The 24,544-nt window shown below is 34.4% G+C and overlaps 1 protein-coding gene across 2 annotated transcripts; it reads left to right on the forward strand.

The window, feature by feature from the left end:
- Nucleotides 1–1,858: 1,858 nt before the first annotated feature.
- Nucleotides 1,859–23,312, forward strand: LOC136043248 (centromere-associated protein E-like). Of its 2 annotated transcripts, none has more exons than XM_065728180.1 (7): nucleotides 1,859–2,081; nucleotides 4,670–4,781; nucleotides 9,563–9,698; nucleotides 12,515–12,610; nucleotides 15,129–15,322; nucleotides 18,273–18,398; nucleotides 21,644–23,312. In XM_065728180.1, the coding sequence occupies exons 1-7, from the start codon at nucleotides 1,973–1,975 to the stop codon at nucleotides 21,939–21,941; spliced, it is 1,071 nt and encodes a 356-aa protein (XP_065584252.1). In that variant the 5' UTR covers nucleotides 1,859–1,972; the 3' UTR covers nucleotides 21,942–23,312. The 2 variants fall into 2 exon arrangements, with proteins under 2 accessions (XP_065584252.1, XP_065584251.1); XM_065728179.1 differs by having other exon boundaries at nucleotides 1,860–2,081; nucleotides 15,120–15,322; nucleotides 21,644–23,311.
- The last annotated feature ends 1,232 nt before the right edge of the window (nucleotides 23,313–24,544 follow it).

Below are 24,544 nucleotides of genomic sequence, written 5' to 3' on the forward strand. Positions count from 1 at the left end.
GGAGGCAAATGCAATGATAGAGAGCTGTTTTAGGGCTTATTTAAAAGCCAATTTTGATATCTAATAAAGTCGAATTGATAACGTCACCGTATGACATAAAAATGTGCTTTTTTTCATTTTGTCTGAAAATGCCCAAAAAAGGACTTTTCCGAGAAAACCTTTAAAAAGGTATATTTCAGAATATAGGCTGGGGCAAAACTAGGGAGAACGGGAACCCCCTCCCCTCCATTCCCACCAAGAGAAGTAAAACACAGGTAACATTATAGTGATACGTTTAGAGGATTAATTGATAGCTATTGATCTTTTCAGCGTGCTTTTTATAGATTTATAATGAAGCATTTAAAAGGTGCATCGAGTGGTAATAAGATTTTGAGATCTAGGCTACTTTGTTGTCTTAGATATCTATCATGCAATAAAGCTGGGATTTAAAAAAATCAATTAGTATAAAGGAACCGTTTTTATAAAATGCTTTAGTTTATAGTTACTGCTCTTGTTATTTTGCGAATGCCAAAAACTCATGTTATTTTCGCCATTTTCTTCGTCTAAGTCGGAAAAAATCTTTTATAAGGCTTATTGTCAACACTTTTACATCCTAAAAATATACAAAATAATTATTAAAAAAAAATGACAGTTTCTGATGAAAGTAAAGTGCCAGGTTGGAGCCTATAATGAACAAAAATTATTGAAAATTTATGCAACACATTTTTGAAAATTAAGCTCTCTTGAGTTTTTAGAGAGTTGTTAGAGTTAAAATCGTATCGTAGAATTTTTGATTTCATGGCTGGTAAAAGACTATTGAGAGCTTTATAAGTTACTCTTTTATTTTCTGTAGACCACTTTAGAGTTTTCCTGTTTCAATTTCTATTTTGTCGTGCCAATTTTGTGGTTTCAGTAAAGTGCTAGTTTTCAGAATTCTGTAAATATAAAGAAATATCACGAGCCAGTTTTTTTGAAACAATTTTTCAAAAATATATTGCATAAACCGTGAAACAGTAATTTTGTTCGTTTTAAGTTTCAGCTTCGCTCTTTACTTTCATCAGAAAAACTTAGTTTTTATCAAATATATCTATTATCAAGATGATTAAATTAAAAATTGGAGATACGGCTCTAGCAAATTTTGTCCGTTACCCCGTCTGGCTGTCACGTATATTAAAAATTAAATCAAAGAACCGTCACAAGAGCTATAGGCTATTTCACTACGGCTCTCATAGGGGTGTTTTTGTTACTGTGAATAGCCAAAGCTCTTAAGAAGAAAACGACTGAGGTCAAAGCTGCACTTGAAGAATATGCCAAAAATTCTTTGGAGCTATGCCTTGGTGTGTGATATTCCAGATCACTTCCATATTGTTTCGAAGTTGCCTTTCCTGAACCTTCATCGAGTAGAACTCTATTGCAAATGAACGTATCTTATCGTTTCTCCTAAAGGAATCTGTAACGTTTAAAATTATTTACTGGGCAAGTGATCACCCTGTACTTCTTTCTGAGACCTTCATTCTACTGAAAAAGAGTGACTTATGTAAACTATGTAGATATTACCATAAATACTATAAATATCTGCTTTATCTACCTCTATCGTATCGAAATCGGAGAATAATCCGAAAATATAAAGCTCCCGATATAACCGCAAAACTGCAGGAGCTTCATGATAAGTGATCGGCACAAGCATATCGACGGCTTACCCCATATCACGGGCTCATCCGTTTGTTTTGTTGACCCTTTTCCTTGTTGATTTTGGTGTACTTATTGTGTTGTGCCTTTGTTCTCATCCGTTTGTTCTTTTGATTTTGTTGTACCTATGTGTTGTTTTCTTTTATGATGTTTATTTTGTTTTCTCTCTTTTTACTCCACTATCCTCACATTGTTTTATGCAGTGGGTTATAAATAAATTATTATTATTAATATAAGTATATACTTATGTATTCAGTCGGTTTGTAATTATCATGTTATCAATTTTGCAGATCATGTGTTCGATATGAAGGCCACAAACAGGGATGTTTACGAGAAGGTCACTAAGCCTTTAGTAGATTCGGCTGTCAATGGATTTAATGCCACAATCTTTGCTTATGGTCAAACATCCTCTGGTAAGTATCCTCTCACAATGAAGTATTTACCAGTGTCGAGATTTAGCTACTGTTAATTTTAGCCAATCAATTTTTTTAGCCAATCATAAAATTCTATGATCGGGTCAAAGTCAGCGTTAGCCTTTATACCGCTATTAGCAAAATAATATTTGTGAATATGTCTTAACTGCTGTATTAGAATGATCCACCTGAAACTGCACCTGTATTTTGTATGTTCAAATCTACAGAAGCTAATTTCGCTTCTTAAGTAGTGTCTTTAAGCTTCATTTGTTTCTAAGCAAAATTTTTTTTTGCTTTTTACCTTTTAATTATTTTAGAAGTTTGATCGAGCATCTTTTTTATTATTTGATTTGATTCCTTTTTTATTCTATTTCTCTTAGTTTTTTACTTTGTCTTCCATACTAAAAAAACTTCACGCTGGTACGTAAATATTCGTCGAAGTTTTGACTTCGCTCTATTTTGGTTGATTCAATTCCTTATTTATTCTATTCTTTTCAGTTTTTATTATGATTGTATTACGTTAGTACTAAATTTATTATGTTTATAGTTATTTTTTGTTAAGGTTCTATGCTTATGCGAAAACTTTCTTCGAAGTTTTGATTTCATAACTTAATTTTCCAACACTTATAGTTGCCATACCCTGGAGGTTTCAAAGCGTGGTAACCCTAGTTTATCAGCTATTTCAGCAGTAGCCACTTATTGTGCAGCTGCATTTTTATGCCATCTGGCTACCATTTGAAAAAAAAATGTACCCATCACGTATTACGTTCTAACCAAGAGTTTGGCAGCGAAATATATTTTCTTTGGTAATTGTAATTGTCCAGAAAACGAGACAGTATGAGAAAAAAAAAAATCATTTTGGTAGCTAGATTTAAAACAAAGCAAACTAAATGTTCTATAATACTTATGAAGTAAATTTGAATTTAATTTAAATTTAATTTAATGATTAATTTAAATTTGAATGCTGTAAAAATTATCTGGATATAATATAGCATATGAAAGATTGGTAAGTTCACTTCTGAGGGGCACACAAAATTTTAAAAATGGCCATTAAAATTTGGATTATACAAACAAATAATCTTGAGTATCACAAATAAAATGTAAATATAGTATATAAGCGTAAAAATTGTAATGGAGATAACAAATAATATAAACTGAAAAAGGCCTGAATATTTCGGCTTCGCCTCTGCAAACCTTTATCAAAAAAGGAATAGAAAGATGTAAGTGGAATTAACAACTAAAATATACAATTTTTTTTAAAGCCGGTAAACTCTAAATATGCAAATAAAAAAATAGTAATTATTATTCTAAATTAGGAAAACAGACAAAACTTGCACTCAGAAAATAGTCATATTAAAAAAAAGAACAAAAGATCTCTGGAAGTCTTTATATAATTGAAATCAAATGTTTAAAAAGGTTCACCCATTCTTAAGGGAACATACGGCGCAGTAGTAACACAGAAGTGTGTTAATGTACATCCTTTTGTTATTGTTGATATGTCTTAAGTTTTAATAAGCCATTTGTGAAAAAGGAAATAGAAATTGAAAGGTAAGATGAGAATTTTTTTTGTGACTCAAACAGTGCTAAAGTTAAAGTATCAAAGATAAAAAAAAATTTTTTTTTCTATGTATGCCCCTTTTACCCATCTATGGTCTATTTGTACCGGACAACCATGAGTTTCTAAGATTTTCTTGAGGCTGTTTTAAGTTAATTAGTTTTTCAGGTCATAAGCAAAACTGAAATAACTTTGACGTCGCCTTTCATCCCTAGTAATTAAACGTTAACAATCTGTGCATTATCAAAGACAATAATACCATTAAAGGAAAGTTACTTCTTCTTAAGCTATTTGGCACCCAGCGGTGTCAATTCACGAGAATTTAGGCGGGGGTAAAATATATTTTCAAAATCTAGGGGGATAAATTTGTTGCTTCTTTCTCAATGAAAATATATAAAAAAATATATTCAATAAATATACTCGGTCAAAAAAGATATTTCCAAATCTAAGAGGGTGCATATAGTCCCCTCCCCAATTGACGATACTAGTGTTACCATATGTTTTTAACTTATATTTTTGGCTGATTTTTTTATTCATGAATTGGATGCCTGCTGTTACCAAAACTGGAGAACTGCATAAGAGGTGTTGTTCATTAAAAGTTGAATTCTCTGTTTTTCCTGATCTCTTAAGACGTATATGGTTCACCATTTAACCAATTCAAATAATAAAAATTCATTTTCACTGTCCTTGGTACTTCACAACGAATCGTTAAAAACCTATGTTTACATAACAGTTTTATCTTTTGCTTTAGCATAAATTCAGTTGAAAAGAATATGATATACCTCAGCTTTAAAATTATCAGTAATATTTAAACCACAGTTTATAGGGAAATAGCAACCGCAGTAAATAAATCCAATAAATTATTATAATATAATAAATACAATTAACAAAATAATCAAACCAAAATAGTGGTCCGATGAAAGTTATTCCTTTTGCAATGACCCAAGTGTATCTTTTCTTAAAGGCTAAACCTGACCCAGCAGTTATTCCATTTGTCATTAATTTTATATTCTGTTACAATCTTCTTTTTCAGGTAAAACCCACACTATGATGGGTAGCAAAACCGAACGAGGGGTCCTGGAACTCGTTGTAAACGAGATATTTGAGGCTATTGAAAGTAATCCCGACCGGGAGTACTTGCTCAGGTAAGTACTATATAATTTACATCGCTCTTTGAGGCAATCATTCAGTGCTACGATCCTATAATACACAGAGGCTGGGGAGGGGGGTTCAATCAATGTCTAACTCATTAGAAGCAAGAAGGCATAGAACCTTGGAAAATGAGAAACATTCCCATTGAAATTTCGGTAAGAATAAAGCTCCTGGTAATACCATGCCTCCCCCTTCCCAGGATATCCTTGGTGGTGCTCATGTTAAAAGAACAACATCGAAGTAAGAGTTACAGCATGTCTTACAATTTATTTTTTACTATAAAATCTCTGAAATGGGCAAAAATAACCAAGGGACTCTTTTTGACATTCTTAACAATAAGCGGCATGCTTTTTAACATTCTCTTCCAATAAGTGCTGTTTATAAGGAGACTGAATTTAAAAAAAAGTTGTAGGTTCAAAGAAGATTTTCAAAATGTAAGCAATCTTTTTGGGATTAAATCTCCCATCTTTTAAATATCTTTGTTGTTTTTAACTTTTGAAGGCCTGTATGTCCTGGACAGAGAAAGAAAAATTTATTATAACAAACAAACGATAATTAGAGTTTGTTTTTAACCCCAAAAGGTTAAAAAATTGTCTGAGAGGGTAGCCAATATTATTACAAATAGGCTTACGTTTGCTTATGTATCCCATAATATTTTATCTACTTATATTTGTCATCAGAATTTCACTCTTCACCCCCTGGAGGATAAAAATCATACCCCTAATATCAAATGTATGTTTAGAGTAAAGTCTTGGGAGGGGGGGTTGGCAATGTGATTAGGGACCAATAATTGACAAGTTTCATTTTAAAAAGTTAAAAAAGAGAAAAAACAAAATGAGGGTGCCAGAGAAGTCTTGGGGGGGGGGTCCTCCAGCACCCCTTTGGATCTGCCCCTTCCTTATATTGTCAAACTTAAAAGTAATCGTTCTTTTTCTGAGAAGGGGTCCTTACCTATCTTCTATCACGTTTACCTATCTTCTGGTATTTCTTACAATCTTTATCTTTTTATATTTTGCTATGTAGAAAATTGTCACAATCTTTTTTATATTTAGCTATATAGAAAATAGGCGCAATTTATATGAAAGAAGATGGAACAAAATTTTTGAACTGAAAAGGAGGAAACAGTTCTTTATAGATTATAATTAAGTATTTGGGAGGGACCATACAATATAATAATAATTTATTTATAACCCACAAAGTACATTAAACTGTGGAGTAAACACACAAAAAAAGAAAAAACAAGACAAAAAACATAACAACATAAATAACATAGCAGCATAACAACATACAACATAAATAAATTACCTCCATTCAAAAAATGGCCAAAGAGGGTCAAAAACACCGATCATTTGCCGAGTTTTAAGACATATATCTTTAGATAAATGTTTCAGTCGCGAGGGCGCATCAACGATGTCAAGTTTAGAGACGACTGTATGATTCCGATACCACCGAGGCAGACGCAGCAAATACTTGCAATACTTAAAATATCCTGAGCGTATTTTCTTTGTATCCTTCTTGCGAAGGAGGAAAGCAAAACCAGAAAGATAAAAAACAGCAGGGGCACAAAAACTAGAATAAAGACGGCATAGTCCATTATACCGACCACGATTTGGTGAAATTTTCGCGTATCCAACCCGCATACTTATCAGCACGCTGGACGCAATAGCGGAGCAAGTAGACGAAAGTGACGTGGAAAAAGAGAGACCCAACCATTTAATACTTGCTGAACATGGTATAGTTGAAGAACCCAAGCAAAGAGGTGATGCTGGTGGAGGACTCCCAAGACACAAAAACTCACATTTGGAGGCATTAACTGAAAGGCCTACCGTGGATAGTGCGGCTGAAAGCCGTTAGAAGTTGGTAATTAGACTATTTTTCGTCCGGCTAAGAAGCAGAACATCATCAGCATATGCAACGTGACTAATGCCTAAATTATCATTGTAAAAAATTGACGGTTGAAGACGTTGGAGACACGAAGCAAAAACACATTTAAAAATGCTTGGGGATAACACGGCACCTTGCCTAACGCCTTTTTTAACAGGAATATACTCCCCTACCGTACCATTCCACTTCACCCTAACTGAAGAATTAGCATACCAATACTTAAGCACGGAAACAATAGAAAGGTTAACACCCGAGGCTGCTAGAGAAAACAAAGCATTTGAATGAATTACATTATCAAAAGCACTAGATATGTCAACAGTCAAACAATACAGGTGACTTTTTTGAGCAACAGCTTGTTTCATTAGCCGACCCACAATATGGTGACCTTGAAAACAGCCCATGCCTTTTCTAAAACCAAGCTGGAAGGGTGTAAAATTGCACTTGGAGTTAATGGCCGGTAGCAGTACATATTCAAGTAGCTTACTAACAAAACAAGACACAGTGATAGGACGATAATTAGAGCAAGCACTGGGGTCCTTACCCCTCTTGACTATGGGAGATATACAGCCGGACAAAAAACTATCTGGCACAACGGACTGTGCCAAACACATCTGGAACAATAATTGCAAATGCTTCAGTAGTTCAGGACAATCATAAGCAAAAAACTTGAAGCAAAGACCATCACTATCGAGAGACTCAGACTTATTCACTTGCATAAGAGCTCGGAGTATAACACCAGATTTTACCGACAACACTTGAGATTGGTTGATATGAATTGGGAGGATTCAGTTGACAAGCTTTGTAAAATGATTTTGGAGATAAATATTAAACGAAAGCAAAATGTTTTTATAATGAGAAACGAAGTCACATAGCCGAAGAGACGAATTAATTGGAGGTGAACACTTAACACTGTTTATAACACGATCCCAGGATTTCTTGTCACAAGGACCATCCCAGGCATTCAGTCTCGCTCTACGCAGGGAATATTTGTACTCTCGTTTGGTTTTCTGTTTTATTTGATGTACTGAACGAGAAGAAGGACGATTACAGGCTATCCACATACGGAGCCAGAACTTAGCTTTTTGTTTAGCTATCTTCACTTTAGGATCAAATTTCCAAAAGGGATTGCGAGTACCCGTTCGCACGCACTCGGAGGGTACAGCTGTTTTAGCGGCAGACTTTAGACAGAACACTATTTGCTGATAATACGAGTTTATATCTATCCGAGTTGAAGTTGTAGATACAGATGTTTGCAATAAGTGGAAAGGCACTTTAATAGATGATAATAACTGGGACAATGTCAATACATAAAGTGGAACATTGGTATTTTCCCAATTTAACTTTGAGAACCACTTGGGAGAGTTACGTTGCACAGAGGTCGCCATGGAGCAAGATAGTTGGCACGTGATTGGTAAATGATCGTCGTCGATTTTAAAGTCTTCCACATGAACTATTGATGAAAGTAGAGTTGAATCTGACACAATTACATGATCAAGGTTGGAAGTAAGACCACCACGATTGTGAATATAAGTAAATAGGAGATCTTTATCAGCAAGATGGAATCCTCCAGGTAGTGAATCGAGAAAGATTTCAGATCGGTCGGAATTAGATAATAAGTCAGTGTTCATGTCGCCGTTGAGAACCCATTTGGTATTTTGTTTTAAAAGGTCGCTAAGTAGTGTTCGTAGGCGATTACATGCTTGTGAAAAACTAGACAATGACTGCACAGTCTTTTTATTACAGGGGAAATAAATGTTTATAAATGCGGTATCACCACATTTTATTGCTAAGATGTTAGCGTCGCATTGCAATAATATCGGCTGAGTCTTGTGTCTGAAATAGATGGCCGGACCTCCTGATGGTCTTCCACGGGTTTTTTGGGCGGTTCTCAAGAAGGTATAATGGGTCCGAGAACGCTTTAGGCTATCAACATTCAATTTAGAGAGAAGGTGCTCCTGTAGAAACACAATATCATTTTCAAGTAGCTCACTTATCAGTAGATCCTTGTCTTTTGTACCATTAATATTAAGGGAAACAAAGCTAAACGGAGTTTGAGCATTCATTTATTAGCGTTGTTGAGAGCCGATCGGAGAACTTTGCATTTCAGGCTAAAACTTACGTGTTCCGTAGTGCAATTTGCACATTTTCAAGTAAGAAAATATATAATAGGTTACTTTTTGATGGTTTTGCCAATTTATCCACGTTTTTACCCATTCATTGATTTTTACAAGATTAATTAACTATGACCCTTGAGTTGTTAAATTAATTTAATTTAACTTTCAAAAAAATTAATTCAATTAATTAACTTAATTCATAAAATTAATTTTCTTGCAGTGAAAGTCTAGTGACTTTTTTAATGGTTAGTTTCCAAGTTTTCTTGGTTTAAACTTGGTCAATTTCTCGGTTTTTCAAGGTAGAAATCATGGGCGTCATATAAGAATGATGTCACCACAATAAACCAAAAATGGAACAGTAGATACGACACCAACTTGGGGATACTATTTACCGCAGAGAAAGATGACCTCATTTCCGAACCCCAGTAAATCAAAAGACGCTGCCTGGTAGGCCAAAAAGAAAGGATTCCCAAGTGAGGAAGGGGCTAAAGCGCTAATTCACCAAAATTGGGAAGAGGGAAAAAATGTTTTTTCAGTATCTGGGTATTTCAGTATCTCAGTAGTGAGGGGAGGGTAGCCAATTTGCCCGTTAAAATAATGATTGAAATTTCCAAAAAACAGCATTTCTCTGTGAAAATGCCCCAAAATAAGGTATTTCCAGTTGTTTTTTTTAGTGAGGTTAGGGGGGGGGGGTGAAAGATTCAAAATTACTATTTTTGTTTCTGTAAATTGCTATTTGTGCGCTCAAGATGTTAATCTTTCCACGTTGCTTTCAGAGTTTCGTTCATTGAGATCTATCAAGAGCAGATAACTGACTTGCTGACAGGCTCCACTCGACTCAAAGTAAGTGATACTCACAACGAAGTTGTCATTAAGGAGCTATCAGAAGAAATGTGCTCCACTCCTGATAGTGTATGTATTTTTCCTCTTTTCGATATGCTTAAAACTACAAATATACTGGTGATGATGGACCCTGTATATGTGTCCGAAATATCCACTTAAAAAAATCTATTTGTTTCACTGTCAATTAAAAGGTTTCATCCCTATTTTGAACTATTATATTTTCGTCATGGAAAGGCAGTTTGGTCTTCGAAGTTATCTTCAAGTATGTAAAGAAAAATTTGTTGCGACAAAACGACGTAGGGCTCCAGTCCCCTGAGCATTTTAAAACTATAGCGTCATTTGCCTTTTACTGAAAGAGATCTGTATTTTGCGCGGTGTGTTTTTACTTGTCATAACAAAAAAAAAAATTATATCACAGGATAATCAAGGTTTACAAATAATAGTGGTAATAACTGTTCTTGCATAGGTAGTAATACTAATAGTAAGGAAGGTAGATACAGTGAAGATTTAGAAAGAGGAGATGGTGAAGGGTGCCTCATTTTAGAAAATTGAGACGTTTGGAAGAACAAGGTGAAAAGTCTTAGCAATAAGGCCTAGATTCTAGAAGCAGTGTAATGACAGTTCTTAAGTATGCTCCTGAAAATTGAGCACAAGGCCGTATCCAGAAGGGAGATGCTTAGGGGGTTCGAATCCCTCCTTGAAATGATTGTCCGACTAAAGAAAAAATAACAAATTTGTATATTTTTGTTATTTTTAAATATTTTAATATTTTTAAATATTTTTGACGTGTTTTTAAAGTTTTTTGTACCCCCCCCCCAATCCTCTTGTGACCCCCTCGAAAAAATCGTTTCGTACCCCCCCCCCCCAGAAAAAAAAACTGGATACGACCTTGCTTGAGCAGTTTGAAAGTAGATGAAGGACTGATTTGTTTTCAAGTTGAAAGTTGATGTTTTCAGTACATATTAGTCTTTTACAAAAGGGAAAAAACGATAGAATTTTAGTAGTTGGAATCGTGGGCCTCAGTGGAGAGGATCTTATTTGTGTATTTGCGTCTGTATGCTATATATTGCCAGATATGTTTTATCAGAGGGAAGATTGAAGTCCTGTTCTTTTTTTTTTTTTTTTTTTTTGCTTGATTTTGTTCATAAACTTCATTGGAAAAAAAGAGAAGAAATGCCAGATGTTCTTCTTGGAAGTTTTTTTAGATTAGGACTGGCTTGAGTGACTACACATCATACAAAAAACTGCACAAAAACGTGGCTCATTCCATCATTCTGCGGCTCATCTATAATGGAGAAGTCAAAATGGTTAGGCTATCTTTTACAGATAAATGATAATTGTACGATTTACAATGGGGGAAAATTGTGATTCGTGGCAATACAAACAGGTGTCAACCGAAATGTAGGATGTCTTCAATGGTGATAGGAATTGGTAGTAAAAATATTTAAAGGAGGTGGAGTTTTGTGAGAGGGAGTAATGACTGAAGCTTCAAATAGAGAGGAGTTGCAGAGGAGCTCGTTATTATTTGCTGGGATGAGCTCACTGTCAGTTGGGTAACTAATGGACTTTCGGGCAAAAGTTCAGAACGCCGGGCACAGACCGACTATATTAATAGGGGCGAAATGAAGAATGGTTTTGAAAAGTATCAAAGCACAAATTTGTCGAAATAGCATGAAGTTGGTGGCGAATTGTATGCAGACTAATGGAAAGTATGAAACTAAAGACTTTAAATTCCAAGGCAGGGAGGATTGAACATAGAGCTTCCGAGAATTCGTGCCTGTTTCACGTAAATCTGGAAAGTCAAATGATTGTTTACAATACAAGGACAACCCTTCTCTTTGACTAGTTAAGAAGTCGAACCCTACACTTGACGGGAATCTGTGCCAATTTAATGGATTCACTTTTAGTTGATTCTTGTTACTAGTACTTTGAAGGGAGAAGATAAGGCCTATTCACGAAGACTGCTAAACATAAGTCTAGTTCTTTAGCTCAAATTAATAAAAAAAAATATGGTAGCGTTGGAGCCCTTTTCTTATGCTTCTGTGTGTGACAGTATGGAAGAAGATACATTTTGTTTAGGTTACGTGCCCGTTTTCACTCGGGAATCTGAGAAGAATGATGTCTGGGGAATGAATTGTGGAAGTGTTTTTGATGATTGAGATTGCTTGGGGTTGATGCTTCATCACAATAAAACTAAAGGTGCACTCGGACATACTTTTTGTGTCAGACAGAGAATGTTTTATTCAATTTATTAACACATTAATTTGAATTAAAATGGAATAATTGTGGGCATCAAGTCATGGCTAATTGTAGAAAAAGCCAAGACAGATAGTTCAATTCAATTCATTGATATATCTATCTATTGTCCGCCATGCTTCACTCCTAGGGCAGTAGAACTAAGGTAGATAGATAGTCATAGAGCTAATATATTCATAGAACCTATAGTTTTCCAAGTGTTTTGTTAAATTGCACGGGTAATAGCGGGAGTGAGCTTACCTCTCTTATTGGACTAATACTTGTTTGTTATCTTTTAATAAGTCATGCCTGCCTAGAGTCCTGGGCAAGTTGATCAAGAATTTAAAATTGGCATAGGATTATCATTAGATTGTCTGGAATGAGAGGTAAACAAGGCACGCCGATTTTTCTTTTTTCTTTTCTTTTTTTTTTTCTTTTTTTTTGAGCTGTTACTTTTTGTCTTCAACAATGACCCTATGCTTTTCTGATGAGTGAATTTTATTACATATATAATAATATGTGTCTTAATAATGATAATTTTCAAGACTAAGAACGATTTATTCCCAGTATCGCCAGTTGCCATTTTTTTTAAAATTTAATTATGCTGTTTTTTAGCTCTTTTTTCTTCTATTAATTGTTTCTGTTCATAGGTTATAGACGTTATGAAAAAGGGTGAAAAACTCCGTCACATAGCGTGCACAAACATGAACGAGAGGAGTTCTCGGTCGCACACTATATTCAGAATCGTAAGTATCTCTTGTATATAGGTTTCCCTCGGTTATTGGACTAGTAGGCTACATTTGTTTGGATTTTTTTGGGGGATGGGGGATTTTGTCTTTTTTTATTGATGTTTCAAATCAAGTTATAGAATTTCCGTCTTTTTTTGTTAATATCCTAATTTTTTTTTATCGAAAAAGGTACTTCTGCAAAGATCTAAAAATCACCCAAAAGGAAAGAATTGGGAGTCAAATTATTTAAAAAAATAATGATTTGTAATTCTTTGTGGTTTCTTCCGCGTTGGACAAAAATCAGATTATTATTACAAAATTTCGTGTTCCTGCTATTACAGTAAAATTAGTATCACCGCACACAAAGTTTGCAGCACAGCTTGCGATACTGTCTCCCCACATCACCGCCCTTTTAGGTTCTTCAGTTGTTAGTTTTTCTTCCTATTATATTTTTGCTTTTTCTCCTTTATCTTTGTAGGCTACATTACGTTTAATATTATTGTATAGTGTGCGTAAAAAAAATAAATAATAGTAAAACTTTTAAAAGATATTATACAATGAATACTGATGTTTTCCATTACCAAGGCCTTAAAAGAAAATCCATTAGCCTTTTCTAAGCAATATACCTACTAATTTTGGATTATTTTTATTCCTTTTTACTATGCAACAAAGAAAAAAAAAATCTCTGCACCTGCAACTTTTATAGACTTAATAGAATTATGTGGAATTACAAAACTCAAATGTCTATTTAGGAATAAGGATGACAGGCTTACTGACATGACGGAAAAAGCTAAAACAAAAGTTGAGATATATCTCTGATGCTTTGCACCGGGAATTATATTAAAAATCATTTAAATTCGTTATTTAGCCTGATCTTTTGACTAAATAAAATTTTTGTTCGTAAAAAGCCTCCAGACTTCAGCCAATGTAACTTTTGCAATGATTTCAGTCTATATTGTTTGGTGTATATTCGAAATTTCTTTATTTTTAAGGTTTTATATATTTCATATGTTTTTATATTTACTTTTTATATTTTTATTTCATGTATTTTTTCATATATTGATTTCTTTTGCTGCCCATCCTACCTCCCTCTAAAAATGTATCTTTAGATGTTGGAAGGTTGGCGTGCCAGATTTGAGAGGTTTTACTCTGGTGACATTTTACTCTGTAAATGACATCGGGCAGGAACATAATATTTTGATGTAGACCCACGAGCTCCGCTATCCTACTATCTGCTATCCGTTGTAGGCTAACGTTTTTTGTGTTAAGTTGAATAACAGTTGTGGTGTATGGTGCTATTCGTGGACCGGCTAGCGAAGCTGACTTAGCTTTGCATTTGATATATGCGACTAGTGAGAAGCTACTAGACTGATATTCGTGAGAAGACAAGAATCGGCTAGACTCGGGAAGTAAATCTAGGCTACTAGCGGAAAATGCTTTTGCGAAAGGTTTTTGGCGCCAAATTCAAATTATTATATTTTTGACTTTGAACAATCTTTACGTTTCCTTTATCTTTTTTTTAAATCAGAATTTTCTTGTAGGGGATAGTATTTTGAAAGCTTGCTAAACCAGGACTCTTTTGTCTTAAGAGTGGCCGTTAATGGTAAATTTTTTGTTTATTTTATATGTTTTGGATGAAAATAAAAAATGTCTATGTCTATGTCTATGTCTAACCATAACCGAGACACAGTTACTAATCACAGTTTATTAAGATAAATTTATAAGACAATGGAAGTATAGTCAATTTTCAATTACCTTGCTTTTTTGCAATTACCACAATTAATTACAGGTAATTTTCAATTACGTGACATTCGAGAATATTTCACTACCAGTCTTATAAGCCAGCTTTGTCTTCCATTGAATATTTAAGGCCGACACTTTTTTGCCGTTAATTTATACTACTACTAACAACTCATCGCAGCATCATGCCGTGTGAGGCCAGCACAGCTACGCACGCTCCTTTTCCATGAAGATCTATTCAAAGGCTCCCTCTTTACATCCTCCCAAGAAGCTGTCATTTCCCTTAAATCTTCCCTTGTGACATCCATCCACCCCATTTGGGGACGAACTGCTTTTCATTTACCCTAGACGGTTGGCCGACAAGGATATTTGGTAATCTGTCACTCTTCATCCTCAAAACGTGTCTCATTGTAGCCCTAAAAGTCGGGACTGAACGACATTTTTCGTACGTTAATACATGGCTTGTTGCGAATAACCACCTTACATTATTTGCAGTAATACTTGTTCGGTTCCTGTCGTGATGTGGAAGGTCGTACAGTTTCTTTTTTTTCAGCACCCTTTTACACTATAAAGCTTTTTTTTCTGCTGTTTGTGAAGTTCCCTTCTTTCCTCCCAGAGATTTTGAAAACTAGTGGTCTCATAATCAACTTCTTTCGAGTTAGAATCCTCCCCCGTACCCCATCTCAATAGGTAAAAACTTCCCAAATCCTATCTCCTCTAAGGTTTGGTCATGTACTTTTTACCTATGTTCTGCGATACTGAAGTATGACTCACCCTTTTTTTTCAGATTATTGAGAGTAGAAGTCGCTGTGAGACTGGGAGCGATGAAATCGCCATTCAACTTTCCCATCTAAATCTAGTTGATTTGGCTGGGTCTGAAAAAGTCAATCAAACAGGAGCCACCGGCGGAAGATTCAAAGAAGGGTGTGCCATCAACGTTAGTCTCAGCGCCCTGGGAAAGGTTATTGACCAACTGAGTAAAAATGAGAGGTAATTTTTTCGGCTTGGTTTTAGGTGTCGCTGCATTTTCAGTTTTGTTTGATTAGCTATTACCTTAAATCTGTTGACTCATCCTTTATTTGAAAAAAAGGAAAAATATCCGTCGGGCTGTCTCAATATGTTTTTAAAATCAAGGTGCTTATAAGGGCTTATGCCAGATTTGCCTCTCACTCACTCGGACTATATGTCTTGGCTTTTTCTACAATTAGCTATGGCTTGACGTCCACAACTACTTGATTTTGGTTCAAAATTTACTTAGTTGTAGGCATCAAGCCATGGCTAATTGTAGAAAAAGCCAAGACAGATAGTCCGAGTGAGTGAGAGGCAAATTGGCATATGCCCTTATTAGGATCGTATAAAAATGAGGTTAGTCCATTTGTTGACAGATAAGTTTATCTATCATCCGTCCATGCGTCATTCCTAGGGCAGAACTAAGGTAGATAGTAATAGAGCTAATTAAACAAATTCTTTGTTTAATTAAAAATCACCTTATATCTGTTGACTTATCCTTTATTCAGAAAAAAAGGAAAAATATCCTGCGGGCTTTCTCAATATGTTATTAAAAGACATTTAAGGTTTTCGTTAAGAAGTTACAACTTACCTATGAGTTTATAATCTGCATTGTTTTCATTTTTCTGTGCATTAATTATTATCACGACAAAGACATCTACGAAATTATATTCGCTTTCTATGTTTGGTATTTGAATTCAGCCCTATATAGCTTATTGTTATTACCAAACTGAGTCGAGGCCCAGACCACAAACGCCTTTTACCTCCACATGCAAAAACAAAACTATTTGTTGGTAGTGGAAAGGGAGGAGGGATGTTTAGTTTCATATTTATACCATGTATTTTGCAAACTGTCGGGCATTACCATCACTAACTGTGTCATCCGGCTTAATAATCTGTTGATAAAATATCCCCAACTGGCATCTAATGCCGACCGGAAATTCTCCCATCAGATGCTTTTTTATTTCTACGCCGATATCATGTTTTTCAGTTGAACATTCAGTTGATAAAGATATCTCCAACTGGCATCTAATGTCGACCGGAATTTGTCCCATCAGATGCATTTTTGTTTCTACACCCATGTCGTGTTTTTCAGCTTAATATTCAGTTGATAAAATATCTCCAACTCGCATCTAATGCCGACCGGAAATTCTCCCATCAGATGCTTTTTTATTTCTACACCCATATCGTTTTTTTCAGTTTAACATTTAATTGATAAAATATCTCCAACTGGCATCTAATGCCGACTGGAATTTGTCCCATCAGATGCCTTTTTGTTTCTACACCCATATCGTGTTTTTCAGCCTAATATTCAGTTGATAAAATATCTCCAACTGGCTTCTAATGCCGACCGGAAATTCTTCCATCAGATGCCTTTTTGTTTCGTCGTACCTCACCTTTCTGTGCAGATTTTGTTCTGTGCTGACTCTTGAATCATTTCTTTTGTTTCGTTGTACCTCACCTTTCTGTGCAGATTTTGTTCTGTGCTGACTCTTGAATCATTTCTTTTGTTTCGTTGTACCTCACCTTTCTGTGCAGATTTTGTTCTGTGCTGACTCTTGAATCATTTCTTTTGTTCCGTTGTACCTCACCTTTCTGTGCAGATTTTGTTCGCCTTCTCATAGCTTCATCTCCTTATCTTCTTTGTGTCGCTTTCCAGCAGCATTGAGAGACGAAAAGAAAGCCCCGGTAAATTGTCTTGAAAGCAGAGTAATCGTGTAAAAAATTGCGGGAGTCTATTGTAAGTAAATACAAAAAATTTAATTTTGGGTACTTATCAGTGTAGACTTGAGTGTACCCGGAATGCCCTTCTGATAGACTGCTTAGACTGTTCTTGATAGGGTCCCACACAAAACGGAAAACTTACTCCTCTTTGGAGGGCAACCATTTCGAACAGTGTTTGATTTTTTTTTTCTTTTTTTAACTCCAGTATTACTTGCCGATCCCTGAGCATATGGGAAATACATTACTGGTTGGGGGGGTGTGGGTTTATAAGGATTTTTTTGGGAGGGGGTATTAAAAGATTTTTTTGGGGGGTGATTACAAAAAAAGAATTTGGGGGGGGGATTACAAAAAAAAATGTTAAAACGCATCACAAAAATGTTATATTTATTTCGTTGCGTTTTTATGGGTTCGAAAAACATTTTTTTTTTTAGGGGTGGGGTTTCAAACCCCTAAGCCCCTTTCTGAATAAGCTTTTGCAGTAATAGATGCACAAGACCGATGGTCTTATTAGTAGAATCACAGCAAAATAAATAATTCAACTCGCCGAATTGGAGAGACAATCTCAAATCTTGAGCAGTGAACCAAAATAATATTTAGACTCGTAGATAAATAATATTTATATATTTATGCAGTTATAATTTTAAAAAATTAGACAGTTAAATTTCTAAAGAAAAAGACATCTAATATAATTTTAAAGAGATATAAAAAGTATATAATATTTTATACACTTATATAATATGTTAATATTTATAGCGATAAACATATATTTTATTGTAACATTTATGGAGATAAATATATATTATATATTAATACTTATAGAGATAAATGCATATTTTATATTAACATTTATAGAGATAAGTTATGTTCATATTTTCCAATTGGAGAGACAACCTTAAATTCTAAACAATGAAGCAAAATAATGTTTTCATTACATAAAGATATGCCTAGCACAATCTCAATGTGCTAGGCATAAGTAAAACTAAAGCGCGAAGAAACATAATTAAACTTAGAAGAGAACAACCTTTCTATGCAATTTAAATAAAGACCAATTTAATAGTAAAAAAGACTTGGTTAATGTATATTGTTTTCTCCTTGCTTTTTTGCATATTTAGGCTGTGTTATCTCAGATCTTACTTTTTCTTTAATTATTAATCTTTCCTTATCCATGATATTTTTTCTTTTACCAACTTGGTGATTTCATTTGCAGGCACGTAAATTTCAGAGACACAAAACTTACACATATCCTACGCAATTCGCTGGGTGGCAACGCAATGACAGCCATCATATGTGCCATATCACCTGCTTCGGTTGATGAAACTCTTTCTACATTAAGGTAAGCGAAAAAAAAAAGTTTTCGGAGGTGTGCTGTATCGTCACTTATTGAATTATCGCCAGTCGAAAACGAAAATATCGGATGTTCATTTTTGAAATCATACAGTGGAAATCACACAGTGGCTGAGTGGTTAGCGCTCTGGCGTGGGAATTCTGTGTCCAAGGGGCATGGGTTCAATCCCAATTGTGATCAGTTATTTAGTTTGGGACGGGGTCAGTGGCGCGACTCAATAAGCTCAGCCAGAGTCGACCCAGCTCTAAATGGGTACCTGGAGAAACTTAGGGAAAGTAAGCAGGAAGGGTGTGCGAAAGTACAGGATGGTTGCCCCCCCCCCCCTATTGCACTTCCTGAATGAAGGGCCATGAAACGGAGATCAGCACCGCCGGTTTGGACCTTAAGGGTCTAGTGCCGTCTTACTTACTTACTTATTTTATTTATTTAAGAATTAACGACGCTTCTTGACTACTATGGTCCCTGCGTCGGCCCTCCAGTGCATTCCTGCAGCGTGATTCGATCTCTGGGTCCTGTATTACCAAGCTAAGGTCAAATCCATTGCGCCACCACACTTACTTACTTACTTACAGTAGAACTTAAATTTCGAATAAATGCAAAAACTTAGACATGAGTGTTCAAATGAAAATCTTGAACGTATACATTCGAGATATAGTATTGCCTGGGACCCTTGTTTCCACGCGCTGCTTTTTGTGGAGAACGCAGCGATTCTGCGGATTGCGAAAGATTTTTTACCAGCATTTTGTGGGAATAACCCAGATCCGCATGTGTTGAAGTTTTCCATCGCATATGACAAGTCTTGCGAATTATTAAAAACAGATTATTTCTGTGAGATCTCTAACCAATTCCAGGGTCTTGTTGATTATTTCGTTGTATTAATGAAAGTATAACAGCTGCAAATGTGTTTAGAGTCAGATTATACAAGGAAAGGTAAGGGTATTTGCGATTTCTACGCATTATGCCTGCAATTTTTACTCTTTTTGTGCTACTTTTCTATAAATTAAAGGTGTTTCCACGAATCGCAGCATGTGGGAACTAAGGGTAATAACCTTGAACTTACGATACCTTTGTGCTGAACTAAGATTCAACTAGCCTATAATCTGGTTTCGCAGAAATACACTCAATTATTTAGAAGGAAAAAAGATACGAATGTATGTTCACCGACAAAATAGGCCGCGTTCATTACCTTGATTTCTTGTGTTAAAATGTGTTTTTAGCATTAATGGAACGATGCCAAAATGTTTCTTGAGTCTAATATTAATCCCGATTTCGAATCGACGTTTTGGTTCTGATACAGTTTTTGGTATGATTCCAAGGTCATTTATAGGCTGTGCTCTGTATATCCGTTTGCTGTTTTCGTATGTTATATTAAAACATGTTTTTAGCATTAATGGAACGATGCCAAAATTTTTCTTGAGCCTAATACTAATCCCGATTTCACATCGACGTTTTGGTTCCGATACAGCTTTTGGTATGATTCCAAGGTCAATTATCGACTGTGTTTTGTGTATCCTTTTGGTGTTTTTTGTACACTATCACTAGTATTAACATTCGGTATCCGCTTTAACTAATGATTAAAGTAATTAAATAATGATTAAAAACATTAAACTAATTGCAGCAAAAGGCCATCAATTATTTGGTATTTCTGAATTTAAGGTTTTAAAAGCTAATAACAAAAAGCATCCAAGAGATTAACCTGCGAGTCAGGTTAAACAAAGTAACATAACCCAAAAGGCTTTTTTTCTTTTTTTTTCTTTTTTTTTGCATTTATTTCCACAAGTAAATTTCTTTTTTCGTATTCAATCACTGGAAATGATTCAAAGTATAATTTAGTTGTATTAAAAGTATAAATTAAAATAGCAATGGCTGCGAGGCAGCTATTCCTTTAAGGATGAACGATTTGTAGAACATTTTTTAAATTTTCAATTTTTGACCCAGGGATTCGAAAACATCTTTTGGAACCAATCAGGTTCGATCCTTCATTACCTCATTAGAGTTATTCAGAATCCAAATCGACTAACGTTTTTCTCGTATAGTATCCTTTCTAATATTTTGTAAAACTCTAATAGTAAGCCACATAAAGAAAAGGGATGGGGGAACTACTGAGAAGGGATAGGAAAGAGACTAATGTATCCCTTACTGCTAGAGCCTCTAATATCCGCAAGATGACACAATTTTCTCCTCCAACACTTTTAACTAATTAACAACTTTTAATTCACTACACTTTACAGTTGTTGCAGTGACTGCTACAGACCACATGTATAGCATGTTTCTAGAACCCAAGTATCATTAATGATAGTTAAATAATAATTATTATTATTTTTGTTTCAAAATACCGAATAGCTCTATGTCATAAGTAATTTATAGCAAATGCAAACAGACTTCAATGTTGACCTCTTAGGTATTATAAACATTTTGTGATCCAAATTTATTATCCTCCACTTTAGGCTGAAGCTAATAACAAATAAATAAAGATTATAATTAATAATTAATAACAAATAATTAAATTTTGTTAGTTTATTAATCTTTGTCCCTCTCGTTGTGTTTTCAGTTTATTCAATAATTCACTATTTTTACTTTTATTTGTTTGTATACTCATGCTTGTGACGTATCTTCCATGAATTCAGCTAATAAACTCTCGTTTATAAAGACTATAGACATGTCTATAAACCTAAATAGAAATTAGGGCAGCCTTCAAGATGAAGCAGAAAAGAAAAAATTGCTTTAAATATATTATAAAACGACGAGGAGGTGTGGTAAACAACCTAATTATGCCTTGCAATACTTTTGTAAAAAAGATGATTTTGCAAGATATTTTATTTGGTTTCTGGTAGGTTTTACCGTAGTATATGATTTGCATCTCGGATTTGCCTTCTTTTTTTTCAAAAATACAGACCAAAATGAAGATTCCTGGAATAGAGCTATTATATTCAGAGGCTTAATGGTTGGATATTTGTAGTCCTATTCGTATTCCATTGTAAATTTTGAAGTGCTACTTTTTTTTATAATCGTTCTCGATTTTTTCCCTCCGTATAACAAGACTTAAGGATAGCAAGATCGATACACTGAACGAAGTGCGTGATTGAGTGAAGTGAGTAGTAGTAGTAGTAGAACAGTTGTCTTGAAAATAATCATTTTTTAAATAGTAGGACGAAAAAAGCAGAGCTTGTGAGAATGTGCTAAAAAAAAAAAAACAAGTGAAGATATTAGCCGAATAAACGTTTCTATTGTAGATTTGCAACTGGAGCAAAAACAATCATGAATAAGCCTGTAGTCAATGAGGTCGTTAATGACAAGGCTATGCTGAAGAGATATGAAAAGAAGATCAAAGACCTTGAGCTTCAACTGGTAAGCCGTTTTAAAGAGTTAAATCTGTTGTATTCCATTTCTAGTTTCCATTTCTGTTTTCTCCATTATTCTATTCTACTTATCCACTTTTTCCCTTTCTTCTCTTTTTTTTGCTTTTTCATTTTTCTCTATCCCTATTGTGCATTTATTTTGTCTCTATTGCATTCCTTAAAAGTTCCATAGGAAGGAATAAAGAGGGAAGCCTTGAAGAGATTGGGACAAAGGGGAACCTAATATAGGTAGCTCTGCTGGCTTCTGGCGGCTCGGTGCTGCAATGCCAGAGGCGGTTTTAGAGAGATGAGAGAGGGGGCACTTGCCCCACGTGAAGAAACTTTTGGGGCGCTAAATTTCAGATAAAAGATTTAACGGCTATAACAATTTTGTAATTTTTTAAATTTTATTAAAATAAAGTAGAGGACGTATTTGGGAGTAAGGATAAGCAAATTGAATCCGAAATTCTCATTTTTTCCAATATATTCATCCCCATTACGAGATAATTTGTAATTTTGAAAAGGCTATAGTAAGGAAAGTCAGATTTGAATATATGTAAAAATTGTTAATAAATTAGAGTTTCGTAAACGAATAAAAATTATGTGAAAATTTTGCCTGAGTTTTTTGGGATGCAGCGGAGGGACTTTTGCCTCAGGCTTTTGATCCGGGCGCAAGAGAGGCTAGAACCGCTACAGTGCAGTGCCTTTTTAATAGTATTACTACCCGCCATTTCTCTTTGTAAGTTGAGGGTGGTTAAGCATTGATACCTACGTTTTGAAAGTCTTATGATATTTTATGTTAATTTGGTAATTTAGGTAAACATTTGGCACTTTTGCCTGAATATTGTTGACCAGAACTTGTATTGAGAAAAAAAAATGTAAGAGAGAGAAAAGTAAAGAACAATAGCAAATCCAACATAATTTTCAAGACTACATTGCCCGTGCATGACAAAAAAAAGAAGTCGGAGGAAAACGAGTTGATTTACTGATAGTAAAAGAAACGCCGAAAATGCAAATATTTCGGCCGAAACCTCCACTCAGCCTTAGTGCAACCTAAGAAACGAAGCTCAAAAGAACATAGTGAAGAATCACCTCACTTGAGCGGTTAAAAAGTGACTAAATAAAACAAATGAACGTAAATACAAGAAAAACTAGAATAAAATGAAAGACTAGATAACTAGAATAAAAGGCTAAAACTAAGTAAAATAAAACTAAATAAAACACTAGAATAAAATAAAAGACTAAAAAACTAAACAAAAGACTAAATAAATAAAGAAACTAAAACTATAATAAAATGAAAAACTATATAACAAAAATTGAAGACTAAAACTAGGTAAAATAAAAACTAAATAAAAAACTAGAATAAAATGAAAGACTAAATAACTTAACAAAATACTAAATAAATAAAACACTAAAACTATAATAAAATGAAAAACTACATAACAAAAATTGAAGACTATGACTAAGTAAAATAAAAACTAAATAAAAAACTAGAAGAAAAGGAAAGACTAATTTACTAAGTAAAAGACTAAATATACAAAAAACTAAATAAAAAACTAGAATAAAATGAAATATTAAATAACTAGACAAAAGACTAAATAAACAAAAACAAAAAAGAAAATAAGAAACTAGAATAAAATGAAAAACTAAATAAAAGTTCTTAAGCCGAACTGGCCAGACATGACAATAAACAATCAAGAGAGATAAAACTCTAAAAAAGAAAACTTCAAACGAGACGACGGCCAGTAAAATTAAAAGACTAAAACAACGCGGATATTTCGCCTGTATAAAACAAGGCGTCTTCAGCACAAGATAGAAAATTAAAAGAAAACTAATCTAAAAACAAATAAAAACCACCACCAAATATAATAAATACAATTGTCGCTACTTATCCACGTAGAAAAAAGCAGCTATGCGAGTTACTTCAATGAGAATCAAAGAGCAACTGAAGAAAATGTATGAAAATTGAAACTTAGTTAATTATTCTGTTGCGAAATAATCCTTTTGTAAGCTAACATTGAAGCAACTCTTTTTGGTCTAGTGGGTAATCTTGTCCCCTGGTGATTGTATAAAATTTTAATTCCCCCATCGACTATTGGTTCATTTTTTAAAAGAATATCATAAATTGGGTCAATATTTAAATTCCCTGTGTCTCTATTTATTGAAATATTAGCAAATATATGTTTTTTAATTTCTATAGCCTCCCTCGCCCACTGAGAAAAACCTCTATCATTAGAAATAGCTGTAGCCTCATCAAATTGTATAAAATGTTCAGGATAAAAGAATGTGTGTTCAGCTAGAGCCGAAACAAAAGTTTCGGGAGGCTTCCTTAGTTGTAGGGTTTTTTCTATTGAGTAGCGATGCTCAATAAATCTTTCAGTAAATTGTTGGTGAGTTCTACCAATATAAAACTTTCGGCGGGAACAAGGAATTTTATATACCCCACTAACTAAATCCCCCCGGGTTGAATCCTTCCCAGAATTAAGAAAACTACCTAATGGTCTCACTGATTGGAAACAAGTATCAATGTTATGTTTACTCAAAATTCTTTTAAGCATCTCCCCCAAAGTAGGTACATAAGGTAAAGAAATGAAACGTTTCTGTAAGTCTAATTCTGTGCACTGTGAAACCCCAATAACCCTATTGTTGTGTTTAATGCGTCTATTTTTTACTATTTTATCAATGAATTTAATCGGGTAACTATTACCAAATAAAACATCCCTCAAATATAACAATTCAGAATCTAAAAACTCCCGGGAACAAATTCTGAAAGCTCTATCCACCAGTGCAATCACA

This window comes from Artemia franciscana, unplaced genomic scaffold (assembly GCF_032884065.1).
Source record: "Artemia franciscana unplaced genomic scaffold, ASM3288406v1 Scaffold_3918, whole genome shotgun sequence".
NCBI lineage: Eukaryota > Metazoa > Arthropoda > Branchiopoda > Anostraca > Artemiidae > Artemia > Artemia franciscana.

Coding starts and splice junctions, on each gene's coding strand:
- LOC136043248 (XM_065728179.1), top strand. CDS start 1,973: ATGAAGGCCACAAACAGGGATGTTTACGAGAAGGTCACTAAGCCTTTA. Junction 15,323..18,272: donor CAACTGAGTAAAAATGAGAG/GTAATTTTTTCG, acceptor TTTCATTTGCAG/GCACGTAAATTTCAGAGACA. Junction 18,399..21,643: donor GAAACTCTTTCTACATTAAG/GTAAGCGAAAAA, acceptor TTTCTATTGTAG/ATTTGCAACTGGAGCAAAAA.